The 21,926-nt window shown below is 46.3% G+C and overlaps 2 protein-coding genes across 2 annotated transcripts in view; one reads left to right on the top strand and one right to left on the bottom strand.

Annotated features, from left to right (window-relative positions):
- Window positions 1–21,926, top strand: part of capns1b (calpain, small subunit 1 b) — a 193,456-nt gene that overhangs the window by 10,085 nt on the left and 161,445 nt on the right. The window lies entirely within an intron of this gene.
- Window positions 2,797–20,136, bottom strand: dlc (deltaC). The gene is made up of 10 exons (XM_070970294.1): window positions 19,793–20,136; window positions 19,140–19,382; window positions 18,753–18,813; window positions 18,138–18,395; window positions 16,803–16,994; window positions 13,856–14,025; window positions 13,437–13,653; window positions 4,467–5,196; window positions 4,105–4,219; window positions 2,797–3,426 (listed from the first exon to the last, which is right to left on the bottom strand). The coding sequence occupies exons 1-10, from the start codon at window positions 19,841–19,843 to the stop codon at window positions 3,421–3,423; spliced, it is 2,043 nt and encodes a 680-aa protein (XP_070826395.1). The 5' UTR covers window positions 19,844–20,136; the 3' UTR covers window positions 2,797–3,420.

Genomic DNA, 21,926 nt, shown 5'->3' with positions numbered 1-21,926 from the left:
TGTGTGTTACAGAGACAAAGCCGGCCAGGTGAACAGCAGGTGAGCCAGAGTCTGAAGTTCTCTCCACTCTCCTGCTGTCAGTGTGTGTGTGTGTGTGTGTGTGTGTGTGTGTGTGTGTGTGTGTGTGTGTGTGTGTGTGTGTGTGTGTGTGTGTGTGTGTGTGTGTGTGTGTGTGTGTGTGACGCGTGGCAGCAGCTACTCATTAACCAGGAGACGCCGATCAATTAACAAAGAGCGAAACTTGAGCTGTAACGAGAGGGAAAGTAAAAGCAAACAGAGAGAAAAGGAGGTAAAAGGGCGGCTGGAGGAGGACGGAGTGGAGGACAGAGTGGAGGACGGAGTGGAGGACGGAGTGGAGGACAGAGTGGAGGACAGAGTGGAGGACAGAGTCGAGTGTTTTGTCTTCATCTGACCTGAAGTGACTCAACCTTTTCACTTTTATTGAATTGAAACACACCAGTGACCTGAGTCAGCAGCACTGGTCCAGATAAGATATGAAAAAGTGAAATGGACGGATGGAGGTGTGGTTCAAGAGAGAAGAAAAACAGAAGAGACCAATAAAACCTGATGAAGTTACAGACTCGCAGTTTGCAGCTGTGCTGTTGGTGGACGTCAGCTCGCAGAAACTCTTAAATCGACATGTTTCTTCCATCAACGTGACGAATGCGACTCCCAAACAGAAGGATGTTTGAACAGACACGCGCTGGCCAATCAGAAAGCAGCCCAGCTCTGACCGAGCGCTGCCGTCTTGTTGGACGAGTGAAGAAACTTTTATTCCAAAACTGAGACAGAAAGAGGACCAAAGTCCACAGAGCAGGATCTGAGTGATCCACAAAGATGATCCACCGTAATCCACGAGGATCAGCCTCCACGCTGCGTGTCACTGCCTGATAACTGCACGGATCAGCGTGGATTATCCTGACACACACACACACACACACACACACACACACACACACACACACACACACACACTGTGACCAACGAGCTTACCAGCAGCTGCAGATCATCCTGCATCACAGAGCAGTAGTTACACTGATGACTAACAGTGTTGGAGCATCGGCTGCTCACACTTTAGGGGTAGCACGGTGGCACAAGTGGTAACACTGTCGCCTCAAAGTCCCCGGTTCAAATCCCGCTGTGGGCGCTGGTGGCGTGTCCTCCACCATGCCTTTGGTGCCTGCTGCTCGAGGAAAAAGGGGCCTTTCTGTGTGGAGTTTGCATGTTCACCCCCACTAGAAACATGCAAGATGAAGCGATGAAGGAGGACTGGTCCCCGGGCGCTGGCGTCGGCATCAGCTGGCAGCCCACCGCTCCTGGTTTGGAGTCGATATTATTTTTATTATTATTGTTGATATTATTTTTATTTCCTCCACCAATCCACAAACACAAAAGTCTGGTAAACATTTGTGACAATTTTAAACATTTTAGAAAGATTTTAACATTTTATTCCTTAAAAAGTCAGAGTTAGAGTTAGATGTTCAGATCTTTACCATTCTCATGTCTGTAAGGTAAATATGAAGCTAGCCATCAGTCGGTTAGCTTAGCTTAGCTTAGCATAAAGACACAAAACAAGGGGAAACAGCTGGCCTAGCTCTGTCCATCTAAGGATCTCAGATTAACACATTACAGTTAATCACAGTTGAGATTTGTGGTCCACTCGTGTGTCCAGCAAATAACCTCCACCTGCACTGACTAAAGGTATCAGTAGCGGGTGCAGCACTGCCTCTAACCCACGATAGTACCTTGATACACGACAGTACTTGTCCCCAAAGCAGGGACGCATCATTGGATGCTTCAGGTGTGAGTTCACTGACCGTGAAGCTCAACACAGGCAGGAAGAAGAAACGTGAAACAACACAATGACGTTAAAGTTATTTTTTCTAATTTATTTATGAAAAAATATAATTCTTGATTCTGACTGAGACATTGGGCACAACAACATAGACATATATACAATTCTCTTTCATAAATACAAAATTATGTACAGAGGGGAAACTTAAATAAGAAAACTATCTTCTGGAGGATATGTACACATTGCATTGTTTTCTTAAATTAACGAAGATAGTACAAAGACACGACTACACAGGAACAACACATATTTTTGGTATCAAATGGATTAGGTAAAAAAAGTAATTAAAAACTCTCTTTGGAGTCGTTCACTGTTGCTGTAAAAGTTCCTTTTCTTTAAATCCAGAATGAAAACACCTGCAGCTCAAAGTGGCTCTTCAGGCTGAGTCTGGACATTGTTTCGATGGTGACAGCAGTAGATCATGAAGGCAGCAAGTTCAGCTTTTTTGATTAATAGAAAAACTTTCAACAGTGGGGAAAACGCCGAGCCACAGGAAGACAAATGGAACAAATGGAACAGGTGATCTGAGATGAATCCAGCTCAGCTGGACCATCATCCAGCCTGTGACACGTTTGATTTTTAAACCGTCGAACGTTGATTATCTGTTCATGAGACCAAAGTGGAACAAACAGCTGATTGTTGATGGAGGTACAAACTCGCCCTGATTCACCTGAAACCTCATTCAGACTGGGATTGGACGGATAAAACTGGATGCTGGGATTGGGTCTAGGACTGGAACAGCACATATGATGGATTTAAAAACACGTCACCAGTAGAAAGGGCTGGTTCCAGTCAAGTCTTAAAGACTGAACATGAGACACAAATAAAAACCCTCACTGGCTTCCAGAAGAACCAAATTCTGCTCATTCTGAGTCCTGAATTTAAGTCCTGTTGCAGTGTTTTGTAAGAAGAGGCACTTCATCGGGTGTGATTGTATTCGATGTGATGCTTCGCTTCCAAGGAAAACCAAAAATAAGACAAAATGGACGTAATGATAGAAAGCCACTCAAACGATCCAGTTCAGCTTTCAGACAAAATCAGTAGAAAGTTCAGGTTGATTGAGCTAAAACAACATGTCCCGCCTCCCATGACAGCAGGTCCTCGGACGATTTGATTGACATCACATTGTGAAACTGTACAGGAAACGGTTGCCACAGTGATTAGGGAGCATAGCTAAGGCACCGGTCTTTGTGATTGGTGGACAGTTCCACTTTTTTACGTACTGTTGTTCACGTTTGATCCAAAGAAAATTCAGATATACAGACAGAAGCATTATATTAAGATTTAAAGTATATAAAAAAGATAAATAGTGCAAATGATGCCAGACATTCAGTCTTTCTTCTCTCTCTCCTCCCACTCTCTCACTCTCATCCAACATTGTCAATATCAAAGCAGAGAAGAATAAAAAGCAAGTCTTTTCTTTTTGTTTCTTTCCGTTGAGCAGCAGTAATAAATATTAAATAAAATAATGTGTGTAGAATAGATCCTCTGGGTGAACTGTCCTGGACAGGAAGCGTTTCAGGCCTTCAGCGTTAAAGTTCCTGCGCTGGTGGTCTGAAAGCTGAAGGTTATACCTGAGACGGAGACAGAGGAACAGCGGTTAGTCATCGGCGTATGTGTTTATTTCATCTTAGTCAACTTTGATCAACAGTCAACAAAAATGTTAACATTTTCTTATCTTACTGAAACTTATTTCAGTGTGTGTGTGTGTGTGTGTGTGTGTGTGTGTGTGTGTGTGTGTGTGTGTTTGCATCTATGATTTTCACAGAGTGACTTAAAATGTTGAGAAATGACACTTATTGTTACACAAATAATTAAAAGCATCAGTCTGAGCCACGCATGTGCGACACAAGGATTTGAATAAGACAAAGTATGGATAAATAAATGATCAATATTAGCAATTTCATCAGACCACTTGGCCAAGAATCTTGGCTTGATAATTAATGACAATGACCCACACACTGATTCAGCACAGCAGTGGAGAGCTGCAATCAATGATAAAACGATCCAAAAAGGTCAATTTCACAGATTTTCTGATGTGAATTTGCTTATATATGTAATTTAAAAGACCTTCCAGGGCACTTCGGATAAAAAGGCTCAGTGTTCAGACGACACGGCCGTTGGGAAAACAAATGAATCAAAGTCTGACAAAGTCTGACAAAACAAAGGTGAGACCAGATCATGGACCAGAAAAAAACACGCAAATACACAAATACACAAACACACACGTGTGTTGGTAGGCGTGTCCTCACCTCAGTAGCAAACACACACTGCTCCATCTGCTCTGGGATGATGAAGACTGGGTGATACAGACTGTCCTTTGCGAAGCTGAGAGGAGGGACGATGATGGACGAGTCACACTTCTTTCTGTTAGAATGAGAGAGAGAGAGGGAGGGTTGGCACAACAGCAGCAACAACGATGTTGACAGAAATACTTTGTAAAGGTGTGTGAACACAACACTGATCAGATAACAGACGACAAACATGCTGTGACTCGTCTTCACACAGCAGGCGAGTGTGAAGACGAAACACATAAACACACACACACACGCACACACACACACACGCACACACACACACACAGAAAGCCATCAAACCATCATCGGGTCCTTACAGGTCAAACTTGTTCTTGGCCAGGCGTTGCTCCTCTTTCACCAGGTTACAGTCCGCCATTTTGTTTTTAAACACTGCCATGTTGTCACTGCCCTTTTCCACCAGTGCTGCATCCTTATTGGACACTTTCAGATGTCCTCCAGAGATAAGGAAGGCCTCCTTCTCTCTCAGGCCGCCCAGTGGTGCTCCTGGTAAGCTGCCATTATTGGGTCCGCCCCCACCGATCACTGCGTTGCGGTTGTTCACCGTCTCCAGGTCGTTCTTCACCGATGTGGCCATGGCTCTTAGCAATCTGCCCTGGCGGAGCTGACGCAGAATGTGGATGGCGGCACACACCAGCAGTATCAGCGTGACCAGGCCGAGGGCGATGGCGGCAATCAGCGCAGAATTATTCCCGGGTGGCTTTGTGGTCGGCATGATGAGAGAGTGCTCGCAGCGTGCACCCATGAAGCCTGGCGGACACTGGCACACGGGGCCGGTGAAGTGGGTGAAACACCTGCCGCCGTTATTGCAGGGGAACTGGTCGCAGGGGCTGGTGCGCACGGAGCAGTCCTTGCTGGTGAAGCCGAGTGTGCACGTGCACGTGAAGTCGTTGATGCCGTCAACGCAGGTGCCGGCGTTGCGGCAGGGGTTCCCGGCGCAGTCGTCGATGTTGGTCTCGCAGCGAGAGCCGGTGAAGCCTGGCGGACAGCGGCACATGACGCGCTTACCGAGGTCCAAACACTGAGCGCCTACAGGGGGACAGAGGGAAGAAGGGTTTTAGTTATCAACACGCACCTGGAAGATACACGTTTAGCACCTGAACACAGGAGGATGACCAGCTGTGCAGAAGGACAAAGGACACCAGACGACAAGAAGGACAAATATCATGTTTGTTGAGCAAAGATGCAGGTTTTATGTTTCAGGATATCATCCATCTTCTGTCTGGTTAAAGAGAATCAAATCAAGACAAATTATCTGCTCATTTGTTTTAGTGCAACACAAGAAACACAAGTGCTTCAGAAGAAAATGCTGGAAATAAGACGATTTCACCAATTAAATGAACAAACTAAGAAATAAAGTCAGGGAAGGCGGCAGAAGAGAAAGAAAAGCTTGTTTTGAACTGTCATTGGGTTACGATGTCCTATGATGGAACTCCATTTCCACCGCATGGACCAGCGTCTACAGTAAGCTCCGGGGACATTATTTTAGTCCCTGCTCAGGTGGTATTACTTTCTAAAAGTTGTAGCATTTCATACAAACCCGTTTGTTTTTTGTTTATAGTGCTTCAACACATCACAAGTCAACTTGAAAAGTCTTTCCTGAGACTAACAGTTCCAGGTCCCTCAGGTGGAAATGAGACTAAGATGACTGACAGTAAGGTGCTGTTGACATGATGGGAGAACACACTGCAGCCCAAGAGGGAAAAGACTTATTGCAGACATGCAGAAGATAAAGTTCTCCAAAATCCAAAAACACACTGTGGCTGCTAGCATGTGGTGAAAGGTTGGGGTTACTAAGATAAAGGTCATCTTCATTTTCAGTGCTGCTCAAAGTGACAAAGAAATGTTTAAAGGAGAATCATCACATATCTGCAAACGTTATGCTGATGATAAATCAGTATGTAAACTAAAGGGACCAAGAATGGAGCCTTGGGGGATGCCAGAGAGTCTCTGCAGCCTGAAAAGGTCTTACATGTCTGTTAGAAGTTCTGCATATCATAATCAATTGAATCATCATTTTTAAGTTAAATTAAGCTAAAAATAGTCATAAAAGCAAAACTTTAATAGCTGCTGAAGAAGAAATCACAAAACATGTTTGTCCTCTAGACTCTCCAGAGACAAGAGGAAGACAAAGTTCACAAATGAAGACTTCATCTGAACCGAAAGGAGGGCAGAGAGGGAAAAAAAGTGTTTACTGCAACATTTCCTCACAACAGATGCTGCAAGCCAAGAGAGAGGCATGTGTGTGTGGTTAGACACATCCTGAGGAGATGTTTTCCACATTTTCCACGTCTGTGGAGTCTACTGCTGAATATTAAGTGAGGAAAACAATGAAGATCTTGTGACTCGCTGTCTTTTTATTCTTGGGATTACTTTGATTTTTGTTATTATTAATGGTCTCTAGGTTTGGCAGTGAGTTTAAGAAAGGAAAGGAAAGGAAAGGAAAGGAAAGGAAAGGAAAGAGGACCTGAGGACACTCGTCCTGCAGCGACTGAACTTCTGAAGATGTTTGAGAGGACCTGCAGGGCGATTTGAACCGACACACTGAGGCTCAAACTGTAGGCTGAACGCTGTCAAAACAAACTCCTGAATCAGCTCCATATTTGGTTGTTCTGTGCAGCTGCGATGTTGCAACACTGCAAATGCAGCAGAGCTACAACCAACCTCGTTTCACTGTGAGCCTCACTGAGAGGCAGGAATGATGGCAGATTGAAGATAAGCAGACGGTGGTTTCTACACACTAATGAGGACCCGAGGGAGGAGCTGGGGCTGAGCTGGGACCCTCGGAGACGCCGCTGCTCTGCAGGCCAGCGATAGCTTCATGTTAATTGTACTATTCAGTGATAAAGTTTTATTTTGTGATGCCAGTTGTGCCAGTGGAGCCGTCTGATCCCGACTATCTGTCTGTTCCCATTAAAAGGTCTGGAGCCGATTAGACATTCGGATGATAAGAGAACAGGTGACCAGAAGCCTGAGAATCTTTCTTCACTGAAAATCCTGCTGGTTGTTTGTTGACGAGCGTTATTTGATCCTGTGAGTTTCAAAGATTTCACAATATTCAGTGTCATGACAAACTCAGTTTCCCAACGCACCAAAACGTTTTAATTTCAATTCTTTAGATGCACTTCATGAAACAACGCTGTGAAAATCAGCTTGCAGAGACTTGAAACTTGTTGCAGGCAGCTCATCCGGCACAGCAAACACTACGCTCCATTTCTTTTTTGCCAAAGCTAAAATCCTTCTGACTGATCCTGAATCCAACCTGCACGATGCATTCAGAAGATGGCGGGAAAATCGACATCCTGGACTTATCTGCCGAGAAATAAGAATCAGCGAGCATGACGATTTGCAAAGGATCCAGTGGATTTGGTGAATCTCAACTCTCACACATCAAAGCTTTTCACCAGCGATGGACACGCCGGTACAGAAAGTATCAAGGCTGAGTCCTGACCACAGCAGCCTGGGTTTGATTCCAACTCGGGCTCAGAACACAAATACCAAAAGCAACCGTTACTAAATAAAATAAAACTGTCTTGACTATGATGGATAATTGCTCAGCAGCAAGTGTCTGCCAGGTGATTCAAAGATGAACGTAAGCAGAAGGGAAATCCAAAACCTGGCGGGATGTTTTGGAAAATGTTCAGTAAATGAGTTGAACACACAGGAAGCACATGCAGTTTCCGTGCCGGAGCTAAACAAGACTGTGAAACACTGCAGCGAAACACTGCAGCGAAACACTGCTCTGAAACACTGCTCTGAAACACTGCTGTGAAACACTGCTCTGAAACACTGCAGCGAAACACTGCTCTGAAACACTGCTCTGAAACACTGCTCTGAAACACTGCTGTGAAACACTGCTCTGAAACACTGCAGCGAAACACTGCTGTGAAACACTGCTGTGAAACACTGCAGTGAAACACTGCTCTGAAACACTGCTGTGAAACACTGCTCTGAAACACTGCTCTGAAACACTGCTCTGAAACACTGCAGTGAAACACTGCTCTGAAACACTGCAGCGAAACATTGCTCTGAAACACTGCTCTGAAACACTGCTGTGAAACACTGCTCTGAAACACTGCTGTGAAACACTGCTCTGAAACACTGCTGTGAAACACTGCTGTGAAACACTGCTGTGAAACACTGCAGTGAAACACTGCTCTGAAACACTGCTGTGAAACACTGCTGTGAGACACTTCTGGCACAGACGACCATCAGGCATTTCCAGGGAGAAATGAGCCGTCAGCGCTGGATTCCTGCCCGGACGCCAGGACGAGTGCAGCCAGGTAGAGAAAGATGTCGGAGCGTCTCCACTGCGACGCCAACAATGAGTGAAATGTTTGTGCTGTCAGACAGAAGGTGATAAGACATGTTCAGAGGCTCCTACGTGACAATCCAGGAGTTTATCTGCCCTCTGACACACACACGCACACGCACACGCACACGCACACCCACACCCACACACACACACACACACACACACACACACACACACACACACACACACACACACACACACCCGATGTGAGGCTTTAAACCCACAAATCTCTGCATGCATTGACTGCTGGAAATGAGAACTTTTCCTCCCAAAACAAGCATCAAAGCCACCAAAACATCCAAATTTGAGCAGCTAATCAAACATCTGTGCTCACACGCTAATGTTAGCCAGAGAAATGACATTCAGGACATTCACACTTCAAGCTTTGCCGCTCTGAGGTGAAGAGGTGAAGCGAGCTCCGCGGACCTGCAGCTTCCTGACAGCCGTCCTCCCGCACTGAATGATGGAGGCATCTAAATGTCTGTGTTTACCTTCACTATCTCCTACAAAGGATGCTGTTTGTGTTTCTTTTATTTGCTCATTGTACATTTTGGACGTGCAGGCGTGTGGATGCACACAAACAAGCTGCAAACTAAAGGTGTTTTAAACTGGATGAAATGTGTTTGAGACTTTATATAAAATCTGCAAATGACATCAACGAAAGCAGCAGCAGCAGCACGCCGTCTTCCTCCCCCCTGACTTTTCACAGTGACAACGGGGACACTGACTCCAACATGTAGGTCCTCGTAATTAGCAGGAAAGGTCAGAAAAACCCTCGTCCTCTCTCTCTGTTGTCTCATGTCACTCCATTAAGCCCCTCCCCCCAAAACCCACAACTTTGAGGAAACCTCGTCCAGACCCCGCCCCCTCTCGCCACAACTCGTCCTCTTAAAGACGCCGCTCCAGCCTCAGAGCAGAGCGCCCCGGCTTCAGAGGCTGGTGTGACGCCATCTAACAGAAGCTAGTCCACACACACACACACACACACACACACACACACACACACACACACACACACTCCACTGTTTGTGTGGTTTTTTTGCCACTCGTTGATTCGAGCGCCATGATAATGAAGCCGTGCTCACACATGTTTTGCACAACACGCTGTTGTAGGAGAAGGAGGTTTTGGAAATGCATCACAAGTTGCAGGACGTTCGACTGAATCAGACTTCCAGCATCTGAGTGGTCGAACACGCTCATCTGCTTTGTAGACGAGCCAATAGGAACGGCCTCTCTCTGAAATGACCTGTAGCTGTAAGCGTCTCATTACGTGATTTTCAAAAGTCTAGTTTTCTTTCAGACCACTTCAATGACAATATACTCAAAGGTTAGAATTGTATTTTAGCCCAATGATGCCAAAAATCAACTGCCTGCCGCAGCATTAAACCAAGTTTCTTTTATATTCATGGGAGATGGAATATAAATCACTGTGATTAAAAGACAAACTGCTCCGACCTCATTTAACAGGTGATGCTCTTGTTAGCTGCGACAACCTGCAATGAGAAATTCACACAGAAACTGTGTTTGATTTTTAAAAATCTGCACTGAAACTTAAGAACAGCCACTTCGGGATGTTGGTATGTCAACATATCAGAAACGTTTTTTCTTCTGATCACATCATTCATGTCTTTTAGACCTGACTGCTGAGTTTCCAATAACATGCTGCAGTGAGACATTTATCCTACAGGTCAGCCGATGTACAGACGGGTGACAAAATAAAGAAACACACCTGGATAAATGAGTGGAGAAACATCTGGAATGATGGTTCCACTCAGGTGCACTGCATGCTTCAATTAACACCCAGCCACGCTCAACTGGCTCGTGTTTCATTGTCAGTAATGATGTCTGTATTCAGATCGATGGTAAAGACGTTAGAAAAACGGTCGGGAACGGTGACAGACAGCTCACCTTTGATGGCCGTAATGCTCGTGTTAGTGTGATGATGTGTGATGAGGAAGAAGAGCGAGTCTTCCTCGGGTGACATGACAGGACGTGATCAGTCTGTCAGTCGTCACATAGAAAGATAAATCACTGCAAAGATGCAAGCATGTCTGAGAGTTTAGTACACCAAGAGAGCGGTGCAGGCCTGAGAGTTTGAGCGTGGGGGGGGGGGGGGGGGGGGGGGGGGGGGCATTTGGCCTGTCCCCTTAGAGGGAAGGGTCACTGCAAATCAGTGCAAAGCTGTTCTGACTGCTCACCTTTTTCCTACAACCCTGAGAAAAAGGGTTGAGACGCCATGTAAAACAGCACAAAGTCAATATACTTCATGTTTTCTCTCATCAGCTTCATTGATTTCTGTAAATATCTGCTTATTGTGAATCTGATGCTGCGACACGTTTCACAGACTGAAAGATGTGGAACGCTCCAGAAACACCTGTTTGGATCATTCCACAGGTAAACAGGCTGACTGGTAACAGGTAAGAGGATCGTGATTGGGTATGAAAGAGGTGTCCTGGAAAGGCTCAGTGGCTCATAGAGGATGGAGCGGGTCCAACACTTGGTGAACACATGAGTGGATGAAGGAGATGAACACATGAGCACAGGAATGCTTCAGAGAACTGGAAAACTATGGAATTCTGTTTGTATTTACGTTTTGCACTCAGTCCAGACTTCTCCGGAATCAGGGTCGTATCATCAAACGTTTCCTGGTTGAAGAGGATTCTTTCAAGATAACAATGCCTCCATCCAGAGGGCACAAGAGCTCAGTCAATGGTTCACTGAGTATGAAAATGATCTTAATCAGATGCTACAGCCTTCGCAGCCACCAGAACTCAACACAACTCAACACCTGTGGACGTGTTTGGACCCACATGTTGGACTAGAGACTGGTGTTCAGTCCCTCCAGCAGAGTTCCACACACTTGTAGAATCAGTGGCAAACCCACTGAAGCTGTTCACCCATCTCTAACCTGCAGCATTAACGACGGCATTCCACAGGGCTCAACTCTTGAGCCACTCCTCTTTTAACTTGTATAATGTCACCAGGAGATATGGGGTAAATGTATGTATTCTATGCAGATGACACACGACTGTACAATCTGATGAAGCTTATTTGGGATAAAATCAGGTGCTCATTGCAAACAGAATCAACCGGAGTTTGAGCCATTAGAGACAAATATTCCAGATTACACTAAGAATTTATGGCAGACTCCCAAGAAACACATTCACAACATGTCTGAAGCCATCGATCATTTTAGAAACAACAGAAAGGCTGTAAATGTCTGCTTCACTTGTGAAGATTTAGATCCTCAAACGTTAATCTTCTGTGGGTGGTATCATTAAACCAGCTTCTTCTTGTAAACAGTTTGATATTGACTGGAATAGAATGGACTGCGCTATATAAGTAAATGATTAACTGATGGGTAATAAACCCAAAAGGATATGCAGCCACTCGTCTGAGGTTGTTTAACAAACAATTAAAGTTATTGTAGTTTCACAGAGTGGGTTTCACAGTGAAGGATCGGTGGTTTCACAAAAACAGGGCGGTGTGCAGGAAGCCAGATATGTACACTCGTGCCGGTGAACACACCGTGAGTTTGATGAAGTGTGAAAGAAATCTGAATGTTTCCAAACAACCTGCAGCAGGTGGATCCAGTCAGTGCAAGTTCAGATCTATAATCTGTTTGACTGCCAGAGAAAAGCTGTGTGGGTCTCCAACACATCACAAGCCTGTGACACACAAACCTTCAGAGCGCTGATCTGAGACCAGAATAGATGCTGCTTATCTTCTCTTCTGCTCGGACCGAGTAACATCTCGCTGCCTTTGTTCAAACGGCTGTTGACTCTAGTTCAACCAAACGAATGGTGGATTAATGATTAGATGACCCACAGTGATCCACACAGGAGCAGCAGGACACTCGAACTGCCTGGTCAGTTGTTGGACTTTTGCTGCTGATGAGATAAGAAATGACCTACAATGCTTGTCTACAACTGCCATTAAAGTTGACACACAAGATCTTCAGCTTCGCGCTGAACGCAGTGCATTTTTCCACCTGATCAGCCTTAAAGCCTCTTAAAAGTCAACGAGTCAGACTGGACAAATACCTTTTCAGCTGCAGACCTGAACTACTAATACACCTTCATATCTGCAGTTTGCTGCTGTACCACAAGTCACTGATCTCACCTGCAAAAGCTTGAAGGCAGTTGAAATATCTGATCCTCACGTCCTTGGACGGAACATCGTGTGCATGTGAACCACAAAGCTACAGAGCAAAAAGATTCTTAAGATGCATCAACATGCGGAGCTGCTTCACTGGGAATGAAGGAGAAACTGATTGCATGAAGTGGTTGAAAGCCGACCGCCTGCAAGTCTGAACTTCTAGAAAGTCACCAAGTATCACTGAGTCGAATCGGCTGCACTGAGCTTCACCACTTGTTTTCACATATCAAAGGCTGCGCTGTTGTTTTGTGGTTCAGGTAAAAATGAAACCCAGCTGGCAAGTAGGGACAAGACTGAGTGGTTTTGAAAGCACATCGCTCACATGTGTGCCACATTCTCCACGTTTTTATTCTCCTTTAAGCATCACATTAATTCAGTAAGCACGGGATCAGTCCCACTAACCAGAGGCAAACAGGAACAGTCCGGCCTCACTGACAAATGAATGAAATGCAGGAAATGATCTCACAGATTTCACACCAGACAGACGACGACTGGATTTGGGCTTTTGATGCGACTGGTGTGAATAAAGACGTGAATTCTTAACATCACTGTAAAACCTGCAGCTCCACAAGCTTTGTATTTATATCATATTTTGCATGAACAGTTTTTTTCCTCTACAGCTAATAAAGTTTCTTCAAGTCCTCACTCCTCACGTGAGCTTTAAAAACGTCTCACTTCATATCGAATAACCTCTAAAGATCGAGGTTCTGGTTCAGGGGAAACACGGATGCTGAATCCACGTACAAGGATGCAGCAAATACTTGTGACGTTAGAACAGGTTACAGCCGGTGCTTACCGTTAGCGCAGGGGTTGCTGCTGCATCTGTCGATCCTCTTCTCGCAGTTGGAGCCGGTGAACCCAAACGGGCAGCGGCAGCTGTACCCGCCGGCCACATTCTCAATGCAGGTCCCTCCATTAAAACAGGGATCATCTGTGCACTCTATGCCGCTGGTCTCGCAGTTCTTCCCCTGGAAGCCTTGAGGGCACACGCATAAATAATCGCTCTCCAAATCCTGGAGGACACACAAGAAAACAAGGTGAGGAAGGGACGGGTTCTCAGTCCGAGCACAGCTCTCTTCTGATGTACTTTAGTTTTAGTCTTCATTAATGACTTCATGCTGCATTCTTTCAGAAGGATCTGGACGAAAGCCAGTTGCTAAATGACAAATGAAAAGCTGATCTGGAAGCTCCATCAGATCTGCTGCATCGACTTACTTTGCAGCTGCCGCCGTTCCTGCAGGGGTTGCTGTTGCACTCGTTGGTCTTGATCTCGCAGTTTTTGCCGGAGAACCCGGGTCGGCAGGTGCAGGTGTAGCTGCCCTGGCCGGTGTTGGTGCACGAGGCGTCGTTCCGGCACGGCTTGTGGTTGGTGCAGTAGTTCAGGTCTGGAGTTGAGAAACAGGGTGAGAGTAAAGGCAAGGTTAGCTTACTGAAAGAACTGAAACAAGGACAAACAGCAGCTCGTGTTTCTGTCTCTGGTGCACTAAATTTATATTCTTGCAAAATGCTGAAATCTACAAAACAACAAAGAAAGATGTTGAAACAAACATCTTCATTTAAAGACCTGAATCATGTTTTTGTGTGTGTGCAGTCCAGACGTTATCAATCAAACTGGTGCTGGTTTATTCATTTTAAGAACACTGTTCATCTGTTTTTGAGCTTTTGTAGGAATACTTCCATTATCACAGTAATGATAATAGTACACACAGTATTTTGTCTCAAGAAATGAAGATAAGTTATTTAAGGAAAGAGGGGATTTGGTGGACGTGTTGTAAAACTGGTAGCAGGTGATTTCAACCATGAACTTCACTAACAAAGAGCCAGAAAGCTGCAAAGAGTTTCTCCACTCACTGACGATATCTGAATATCTAAAGTTCTCCTCGTTGTCCAGCTGATTGCGATCAAACCAACATTGTCTTCAGACTACGAAAACTATCCCTAAACAAACAAACTCACTGTACAAATAAAAACAGATGTAAGAAAAGGGTTCATAGAAGAAACTGTAAAAACAGTTCAAATCGTCAAAGACTGAAAAACCTGAAAGATCTCAGTGTGGACAGACCAGCTGGGACATGGACTGACACTGAGACACTGCTGAGTTATTGATTGGTTGCAGTAATTTGGACCAAACTGACCAACTCAGGTTGTTACAGCAGTCCAGCTGAGTAGAAACAGGTATGGCTGTTTTCAGGTCATTTAAAGGTTTCACAGTTTGTTAATTGAACTGTGGCTGAAAAAAAGCTCCAACAGAAAATATAAATAAACCAGAAAGTGACAGCAAAGTCGATATATTTAATGTTCTTCCTCATCAGCTTTACTGATTTCTGTAAACATCTGATTACTGTGAATCTGATGCAGCGACATGTTTCACAGACTGAAAGATGTGAAACGCTCCAAACACACCTGTTCCACAGGTAAACAGGCTGATTGGTAACAGGTGAGAGGATCATGACTGGGTATGAAAGGGGCGTCCTGGAAAGGCTCAGTCGTTCATAGAGGATGGAGAGAGTTCACCACTTGGTGGTGAACACATGAGTGGATGAAGGAGATGAACACATGAGCTCAGGAAGACAGTTTGTTTGGAAATGATTGACACTGTATTTGAGTACATATATAACCTGGAACTAATTAAAAAGTTCTATTCTCAGGTGCATCATCAACATAAGAAAAGGTAAAATATACACCTGAGCACCTCAATGATCAGATGAACAAAAGGGAAATGGAAGAGGACTGAGGAAAGAGCCCTGAGGCACACCACAGGTCAGCTGAGCAGAGGACGGCTACGTCCAGCGTCACATGAACTTTCATGTCTCATAAATAAACCAGTAAAGTAAAAAAAACAGTCTGTGACTTTAAAAACACATTTCACTGTGGCGTTCTGGGCTGTTCTTAGGAGGCATTAACATCTCTGCCAGACGTGTTTCTGGACAGTTTACCACCGGTTCAACCATCCATTCTTCTTTCTCTTTGTAGGTTAAACGGTTCGAACCTCAAACGTTTAAAAGTGGTACAAACTTTATATTAAAGTGAAACCAGACAATACAGTTTACATTACATTATCTAGAAATGTGTATTTTACATGTTTAAACAATGAATTTTAGCATTTTATTCTTCTTCCACTGTGCAGGTGTCACTGCAGCCTCTTTTCTTTCTCTCCCTTTGTTACGTTGGTTTACTTTGACGTCGTTTCTCTGTGTTGCAGTTGTTTTGCTAATTTATGAAATGATGAATCTGAAGTGCACCTCGACTGATTAAACAAACTAACAGTGGCACACTCAGTGACATTTTACCATTTTTCTCTGTATCACAAAACTATAATTAATAAACTGTTCTTACAAAATACAGTTTGCCTGATTACTAAAACATTTTTTTTTTACATATTTCAGCCATTAGTTTCGAAAACAGCTCGCAGAGGTTTGAAACTGGCCTGTGACAGTCACTCGGTTACACGTAGACGTAAACGCTGCATTATGGTTGAGAACAGTTGAACGTGCAGGCGGGTTTGAAGTCTACCAGCTTTGGTGCGTTTAAATGCCGATGGGAACGTCCGACTTCTGAGAATTGAGAGTCGGCTGTCAAATAACGATGCATTCATGAACTACTGTTAAAGATAAGATTGTGTATTTGCAGATTTTTGTATTAAAAATGTCTCAAAGGGCTTTTTTTTCTCCTCAGTCAAAATATTCATCGACATGAAACGACAAAACCAACGAAGATCTCTGACGATGCTGAGAATTAATCAAGCAGAGGCTCTAAAATCAAGGCCTACGATTTGGAAAACATATAAGCTAAAAAAGGACGATATGATGCTTTAATTTGTTCATGAATCCCTCGAATTGGCATTTAAATTCATTCTGAGCGCAGACCACGAAACATCTGAGTCTGATATCCAGTCGGCTACTTAAAGGGTAAAAACAGGCCGACGAGCCGGTCGACAGTTGGACTGACATCACGTGAGGGTCAGTGGGTTCGTTAATCTGCTCTGACAGTCGCGCTGGCGAGGAAACAAAGTTCACTTTTAATTAGATTCTGCGAGTTTTAAACGTCTCGCTGGAGAATAAATGCAGAAATGCTCCTTTTTTGTCCTAAAGTTGGTAGGAAACTGACAGATATTTGGTTGAACTGGTGGAACAAGCGGTCGGCTGCCGGAGGTCAGACCCACCTTGGTCGCAGTAGAGGCCCCCCCAGCCCTCCTTGCAGTTGCACTGCCAGGGCTGCTGGCAGGTCCCGTGGAGGCAGCCGGGGTGTCGGGCGCACTCGTCGCAGCGCCGCCCCTGCCAGCCCTGCCGGCACACACACTCCCCGGGAGACTCGCAGAAGCCGTGCTCCTCGCTGCACCCCGCTGCACAGATGGCTGATGGGAGGAGGAGAGGGAGCGCGGGGAGGGGAGGCAAGTCAAAGGGAGAGAGGGAAAGGGAGAAAGGGGGAGGAGAAGGAGAGAATATTACTGTGAGTGCTTGTGTGTGTGTGAGTCTCATGTTCTTCGTTCAATCACAAAACAACTCCCCTGTCAGGGCCTCACTCACACACACACACACACACACACACACACACTCACACACACACACACACACACACACACACACACACACACACACACACACACACACACACTCCCCTACAAGTGCTTGTTAAGTACTGAACGAAGCAGCTGGCCCACACAACAAAAGCAACACATGCCGTCTCTTTTCACGCAAGGCAGCGCACATTAAGCTCCAGCGCGTGCCCCTGTTAAAGCAGGCGGGCCGGGGGCCGATCGGGGGCCGGCCGGGGGCCCATTGTTGAGCTCAAAACAAAAGGAGCAGACCTCAGAGCCAACACACACACGCTGGAAACGACAGAAGCTCTAAGATCTTTTTTTGTCCTCCACAGCCACCAGGGCAGCGGCGGCGTTGACAACTGCTTGACTTAACAATTTCAAGGCCGCTGGACAAAAAAATGAAGCGCCAAGGGTCCTATTCTTCACCTCCCCCTCCGCCCCACCTCCTCCCTCCAAATCTGAAGAAACGTTGGAATAAAAACGGAGGGAGAGGCGAGGAAGAGGAGGGGTCACACTACTGTTCAAAACACATTTTACAGCCGGTTTTGAAGCTGTAAGGAGGCAAAGCTGAACTCAGATTTTCATTCATTTTTCTCATTTAAAACCACCTTCAAACGCTGGCTGGGATCAGAGAAACGTCAGTGTGTAAAAATATCACGACTCTCTGCTTAATGACACCACAGACGTCTCTGAACTCACTGAGACAGACGTCGCTTCAGGAATATTACAGAAATACTCCGAAAGCCAAATTAATACTGAAAAATGCTTTCCAGAATCATTTAAGTTGATTATTTTGTGGTGATAAATGAAAACTAATGTCACAACATCATGATGAGGCCTAAAGGAGCATTCTGGTGTTTTTTAGCCTGTTTATTCCCCTTTTTCTTCCACATTGGGCTGTAAACTGCCTGTGATCGGAGTGAAGCTGCAGAGACACCACAGTTTAGTGACACTCACGGTCTGAGCAGTACTGGCCCCTCCAGCCCTCCTGGCAGCGGCGGTTCCCGTCGTCGTCGCAGGTGTAGTGGCCGAAGGTGTCGTTGCGGGGCCGGCAGTAGGCGGAGCAGGCCTCGCCGTGATAGTGCTCGTTGCACACCAAGTGGTAGGAGTAGCGCAGCTCGCTCTGGTTGCCAAAGTGCACGTCCTGGGACCACTCCTCCCCCCCAGTCAGCCTGCGGCGGGTGGCCAGCCGGCTGATCAGGTTGTTTTGGTTCTCTGGATGAAGGAACGATGGAGAGACGTTGACCACGAGTGTCAGAAAACTGAGGACTTCTTTTAACTGATTCATGAACATCCTGAAAATGTGTTAAAGAGATGATCCTGTAGTCCCCTGACGGACAGTCTGTCTGAGATGGTTTCATTGGACAGGACTGCGACATTCCATCAAAAATCAAACAACTGCAACTACAGAAAAAGACACGTGACAGCTTTTAAAACTGCTGAGCTCCTGTATTAAATTTGGTTTTCGTTCATCAAACGTGGACTTTCCTCTCCACCGTGTTTTCAGTGAGAAACAGCGCCGCTGTCGCCGCCTGGCGGTCAAGCAGCGGCACTGCAGCGGCAGTAGTTTACCTGTAGACTCGAGTCCAGAAGACTCCGCGTTCCAGGCTTCAATGATCAGAAAGAAGGTCTCCTGAAACCAGAGAGAGGGGATCGATTATTGACCAGATCCTTCAGGTATTTAATGCATTCAGGTGAACATGTGTTCACCTGGTGGATGTTCAGACCTGCAGGACAGTTTTTTATTTTCATGGTTCTAAATTATTTCTGCGTCTAGAACCTGAAAGACATTAACATCAAGCTGGAAACGTCGATTTTGCTGGAGGTTTAAATCAGTGCTGGAGCGTAATCTGAGTGTGACTTTGACAACAAAGAGCGACGTGAAGCGCAGATCACTGCAGCACTGAAAGGGTTCACATTCCGGCTTCATGAAAGAAAGCTGTGATTTCCGTCACCTACCGGCCACTTGAATTCTAAGGGCACCCTGATGGGCGCGCTCTCGGAGATGGAGTTGGAGTCGGCGCCGAAGATCTCGGTGAGCGCGGTGCCGTACGAGCACTGCGGCTCCGGGTTGATGACGTCCTGTGAGTGTGTGAGGCAGACGCGGAAAAATATCTGGCAGTCCCGCGACTGGGAGCGACAGACGCTGCGGGAGCTGGTGAAGGAGTCGATCTTCAGCTCGAAGACCCCGGAGGACAGAGTCTGGGGGGGGGGGGGCACAAAGTTCAGAAACAGAGTGAAACCAAATATCAGCACGCGCCAGGAAATATTGTGTGGATATGAGAGAAAATGCACAGAACACACGCGCAGCAGCAGAAACATGCACGAAGCTGCACGCGCTGGAAAAAGTTGGCTGCAGACATCGATGATGTTTGTGATTTAAGACCCTGCATTGCACCGTTCACCAGTCAGATATCCACACACATGTGAAACCAACATGAGACTATTTCAGGTCCCATCACAACTGAGTGACCTGGAAGAAGAGTTCCGTGCGCTACGCGTAAAAGCGCACGTCTCCAAACCCCCAGAAAGCTGCGCGTTAAAAACAAACCACCGCGGCTCTGAAGCGCAAACAAGAAGCTGGATTCTGAGAGTCCGTCAGGGTTACTCACCGTCTGCGCTGACACCAGCAGCAGGAGACACGACAGCAACAAACGCGCCATGTCGGCACGGAGCGTCCAGGGCAGAGAGCGACGGAGGTCCAAGAAGGTTCACAAATGCGTAAAATCCAAACGGTCCGGAAACGGAGCGCGGCAGCTTAGGTCAAGTCGCTGCGGGAAGGAATCAAAAACAGGCTGCAAGTCAGAGGAGCAGTCGGTGCGTGGCGGAGGTCTGATGGAGAAAAAGAAAAGATACGGGAGTAAAGTTCCGCTTGGCTGCTGGACTCTGGACTGTGGCAGCTGCGTTTACACCTCAAGCTTTATACCGAGGAGGAGCAGAGGAGGAGGAGGGGGAGGAGGAGGAGGAGGAGTGTGTGGGGGCTGGAAGGCGCTGCAAGAAATATCCACCTGAAGAACAACTCCTCCCTGTAGCGCTGTGACCGGACCCGGTTCATCCAAAGCGAAACGTTTCCTGAAGTTACTGAAAAGAAACAAACCAGAGAGGGAAAGTTCCCGTCAAACAGGTGGAGCGACACCACCTGCGGCAGAACCTACACCTGACACTTACCACAAATCAGGTTCAGCGTTTCCCATCAGTGCTGGCGTCGAGCCAGAGCAGCGGGCCAGCTGTTTGTGTGGGATGTTTCTGTTTTTTGTTTGTTTCCTCAACCTGCGCAAACATGAAGCGAGAAGCTGCAGAAAGTCCGCCGCTCTGCCGCTGCTGCGGAAACTTGACATGACGCTTCACTGCGCGTCCTGTCAGGATCAAACGTGTGCAGCTCCAGCATGTGAGCAAAGTCCAGGTGGAAACAAGACATTTTTTACAGCGTGGACTCAACCCTGGAGGGGGGTGGGGGGTAACATGGGACCCCGCTTTGATTCGCTTTCACCACCGAAGAAGAAGAGGCGATTACAGCGGAGCAATAGAACAAACTGTCAGGCGACAGCAGCGGCGGCCTGAGCGACAAACGCTGCTTTTACTGCCCCCCCCCCAATCACAGATAATTCACAGATAATACACCACACAACACAACAACACACAATATCAACAACACACTAACACACACTCCTGACTGTGCAGCTTAAACCAGGTGAGGGGTCACCTGCTGCTCTCACCTGTCCTTTGATGCTCAGGTAGCAACAACAGACTCATGTCCCCATAACCTGAGTAATACACACACACACACACACACACACACACACACACACACACACACACACACACACACACACACACACACACACACACTTCTTTGAATATGTGTCTCCTCTCGTCTTCAAGTGTGTGTGTGTGTGTGTGTGTGTGTGTGTGTGTGTGTGTGTGTGTGTGTGTGTGTGTGTGTGTGTGGGGTCCCAGCTGTATGATAATGACACCCCCCCCCCCCCCCTGGTGTGTAGCTGCTCTGATGTCATTAACATGAAGCTCATCTCATTCAAAAAGATTTTTATCAAACTGAGAGCTCAGTGAGGAGGAGGAGGAGGAAGGAGTCTGATCTTCCTCTTCAGTTCACACAGGTGATCTCAGGTGTTGGATTTACTCAGGTACTAGACTGAAGTACTTTTACTTTTGGTACTTTTAGTATATTTGGTGCTGATACTTTGACGCTGTCACACGGAGTCATGTGACACATCGGTGTGTGCATGTCTCTGTGAGGACACAGGTGAGTCTGCGGCACAGGTAAGCCAGGAGCGTGCGTGTGTCGGGGGATGTGCACGCTGACATACTGTTGCTTTTTTTCTCTCTTGGCGCTCGCGACCCACCTCGCCCTCTACATTGTCATTTTAATGAGGGCAGCGCGTGCCTCCGCTGGCCCTGACTTTAACCCCCCCATCCAAACCGCACCCACGGCACGCTTCACACACACACACACACACACACACACACACACACACACACACACACACACACACACACACACACACACACACACACACAAACAACACACAAGCCTGCCATTGTCACCGTGTTTGTACCCAGACGTGTGTGTGTGTGTGTGTGTGTGTGTGTGTGTGTGTGTGTGTGTGTGTGTGTGTGTGTGTGTGTGTGTGTGTGTGTGTGTGTGTGTGTGTGTGTGTACACTCTGGCGGCTCGAGACAAAAGAGAGACAGATGAAGAACATGATTGAAGCCGCACGCGGACTGTAAA

This window comes from Chaetodon trifascialis, chromosome 9 (assembly GCF_039877785.1).
Source record: "Chaetodon trifascialis isolate fChaTrf1 chromosome 9, fChaTrf1.hap1, whole genome shotgun sequence".
NCBI lineage: Eukaryota > Metazoa > Chordata > Actinopteri > Chaetodontiformes > Chaetodontidae > Chaetodon > Chaetodon trifascialis.
The sequence above is the reverse complement of the archived record's forward strand: the minus strand, read 5'-3'. Positions and strand labels throughout refer to the sequence as shown.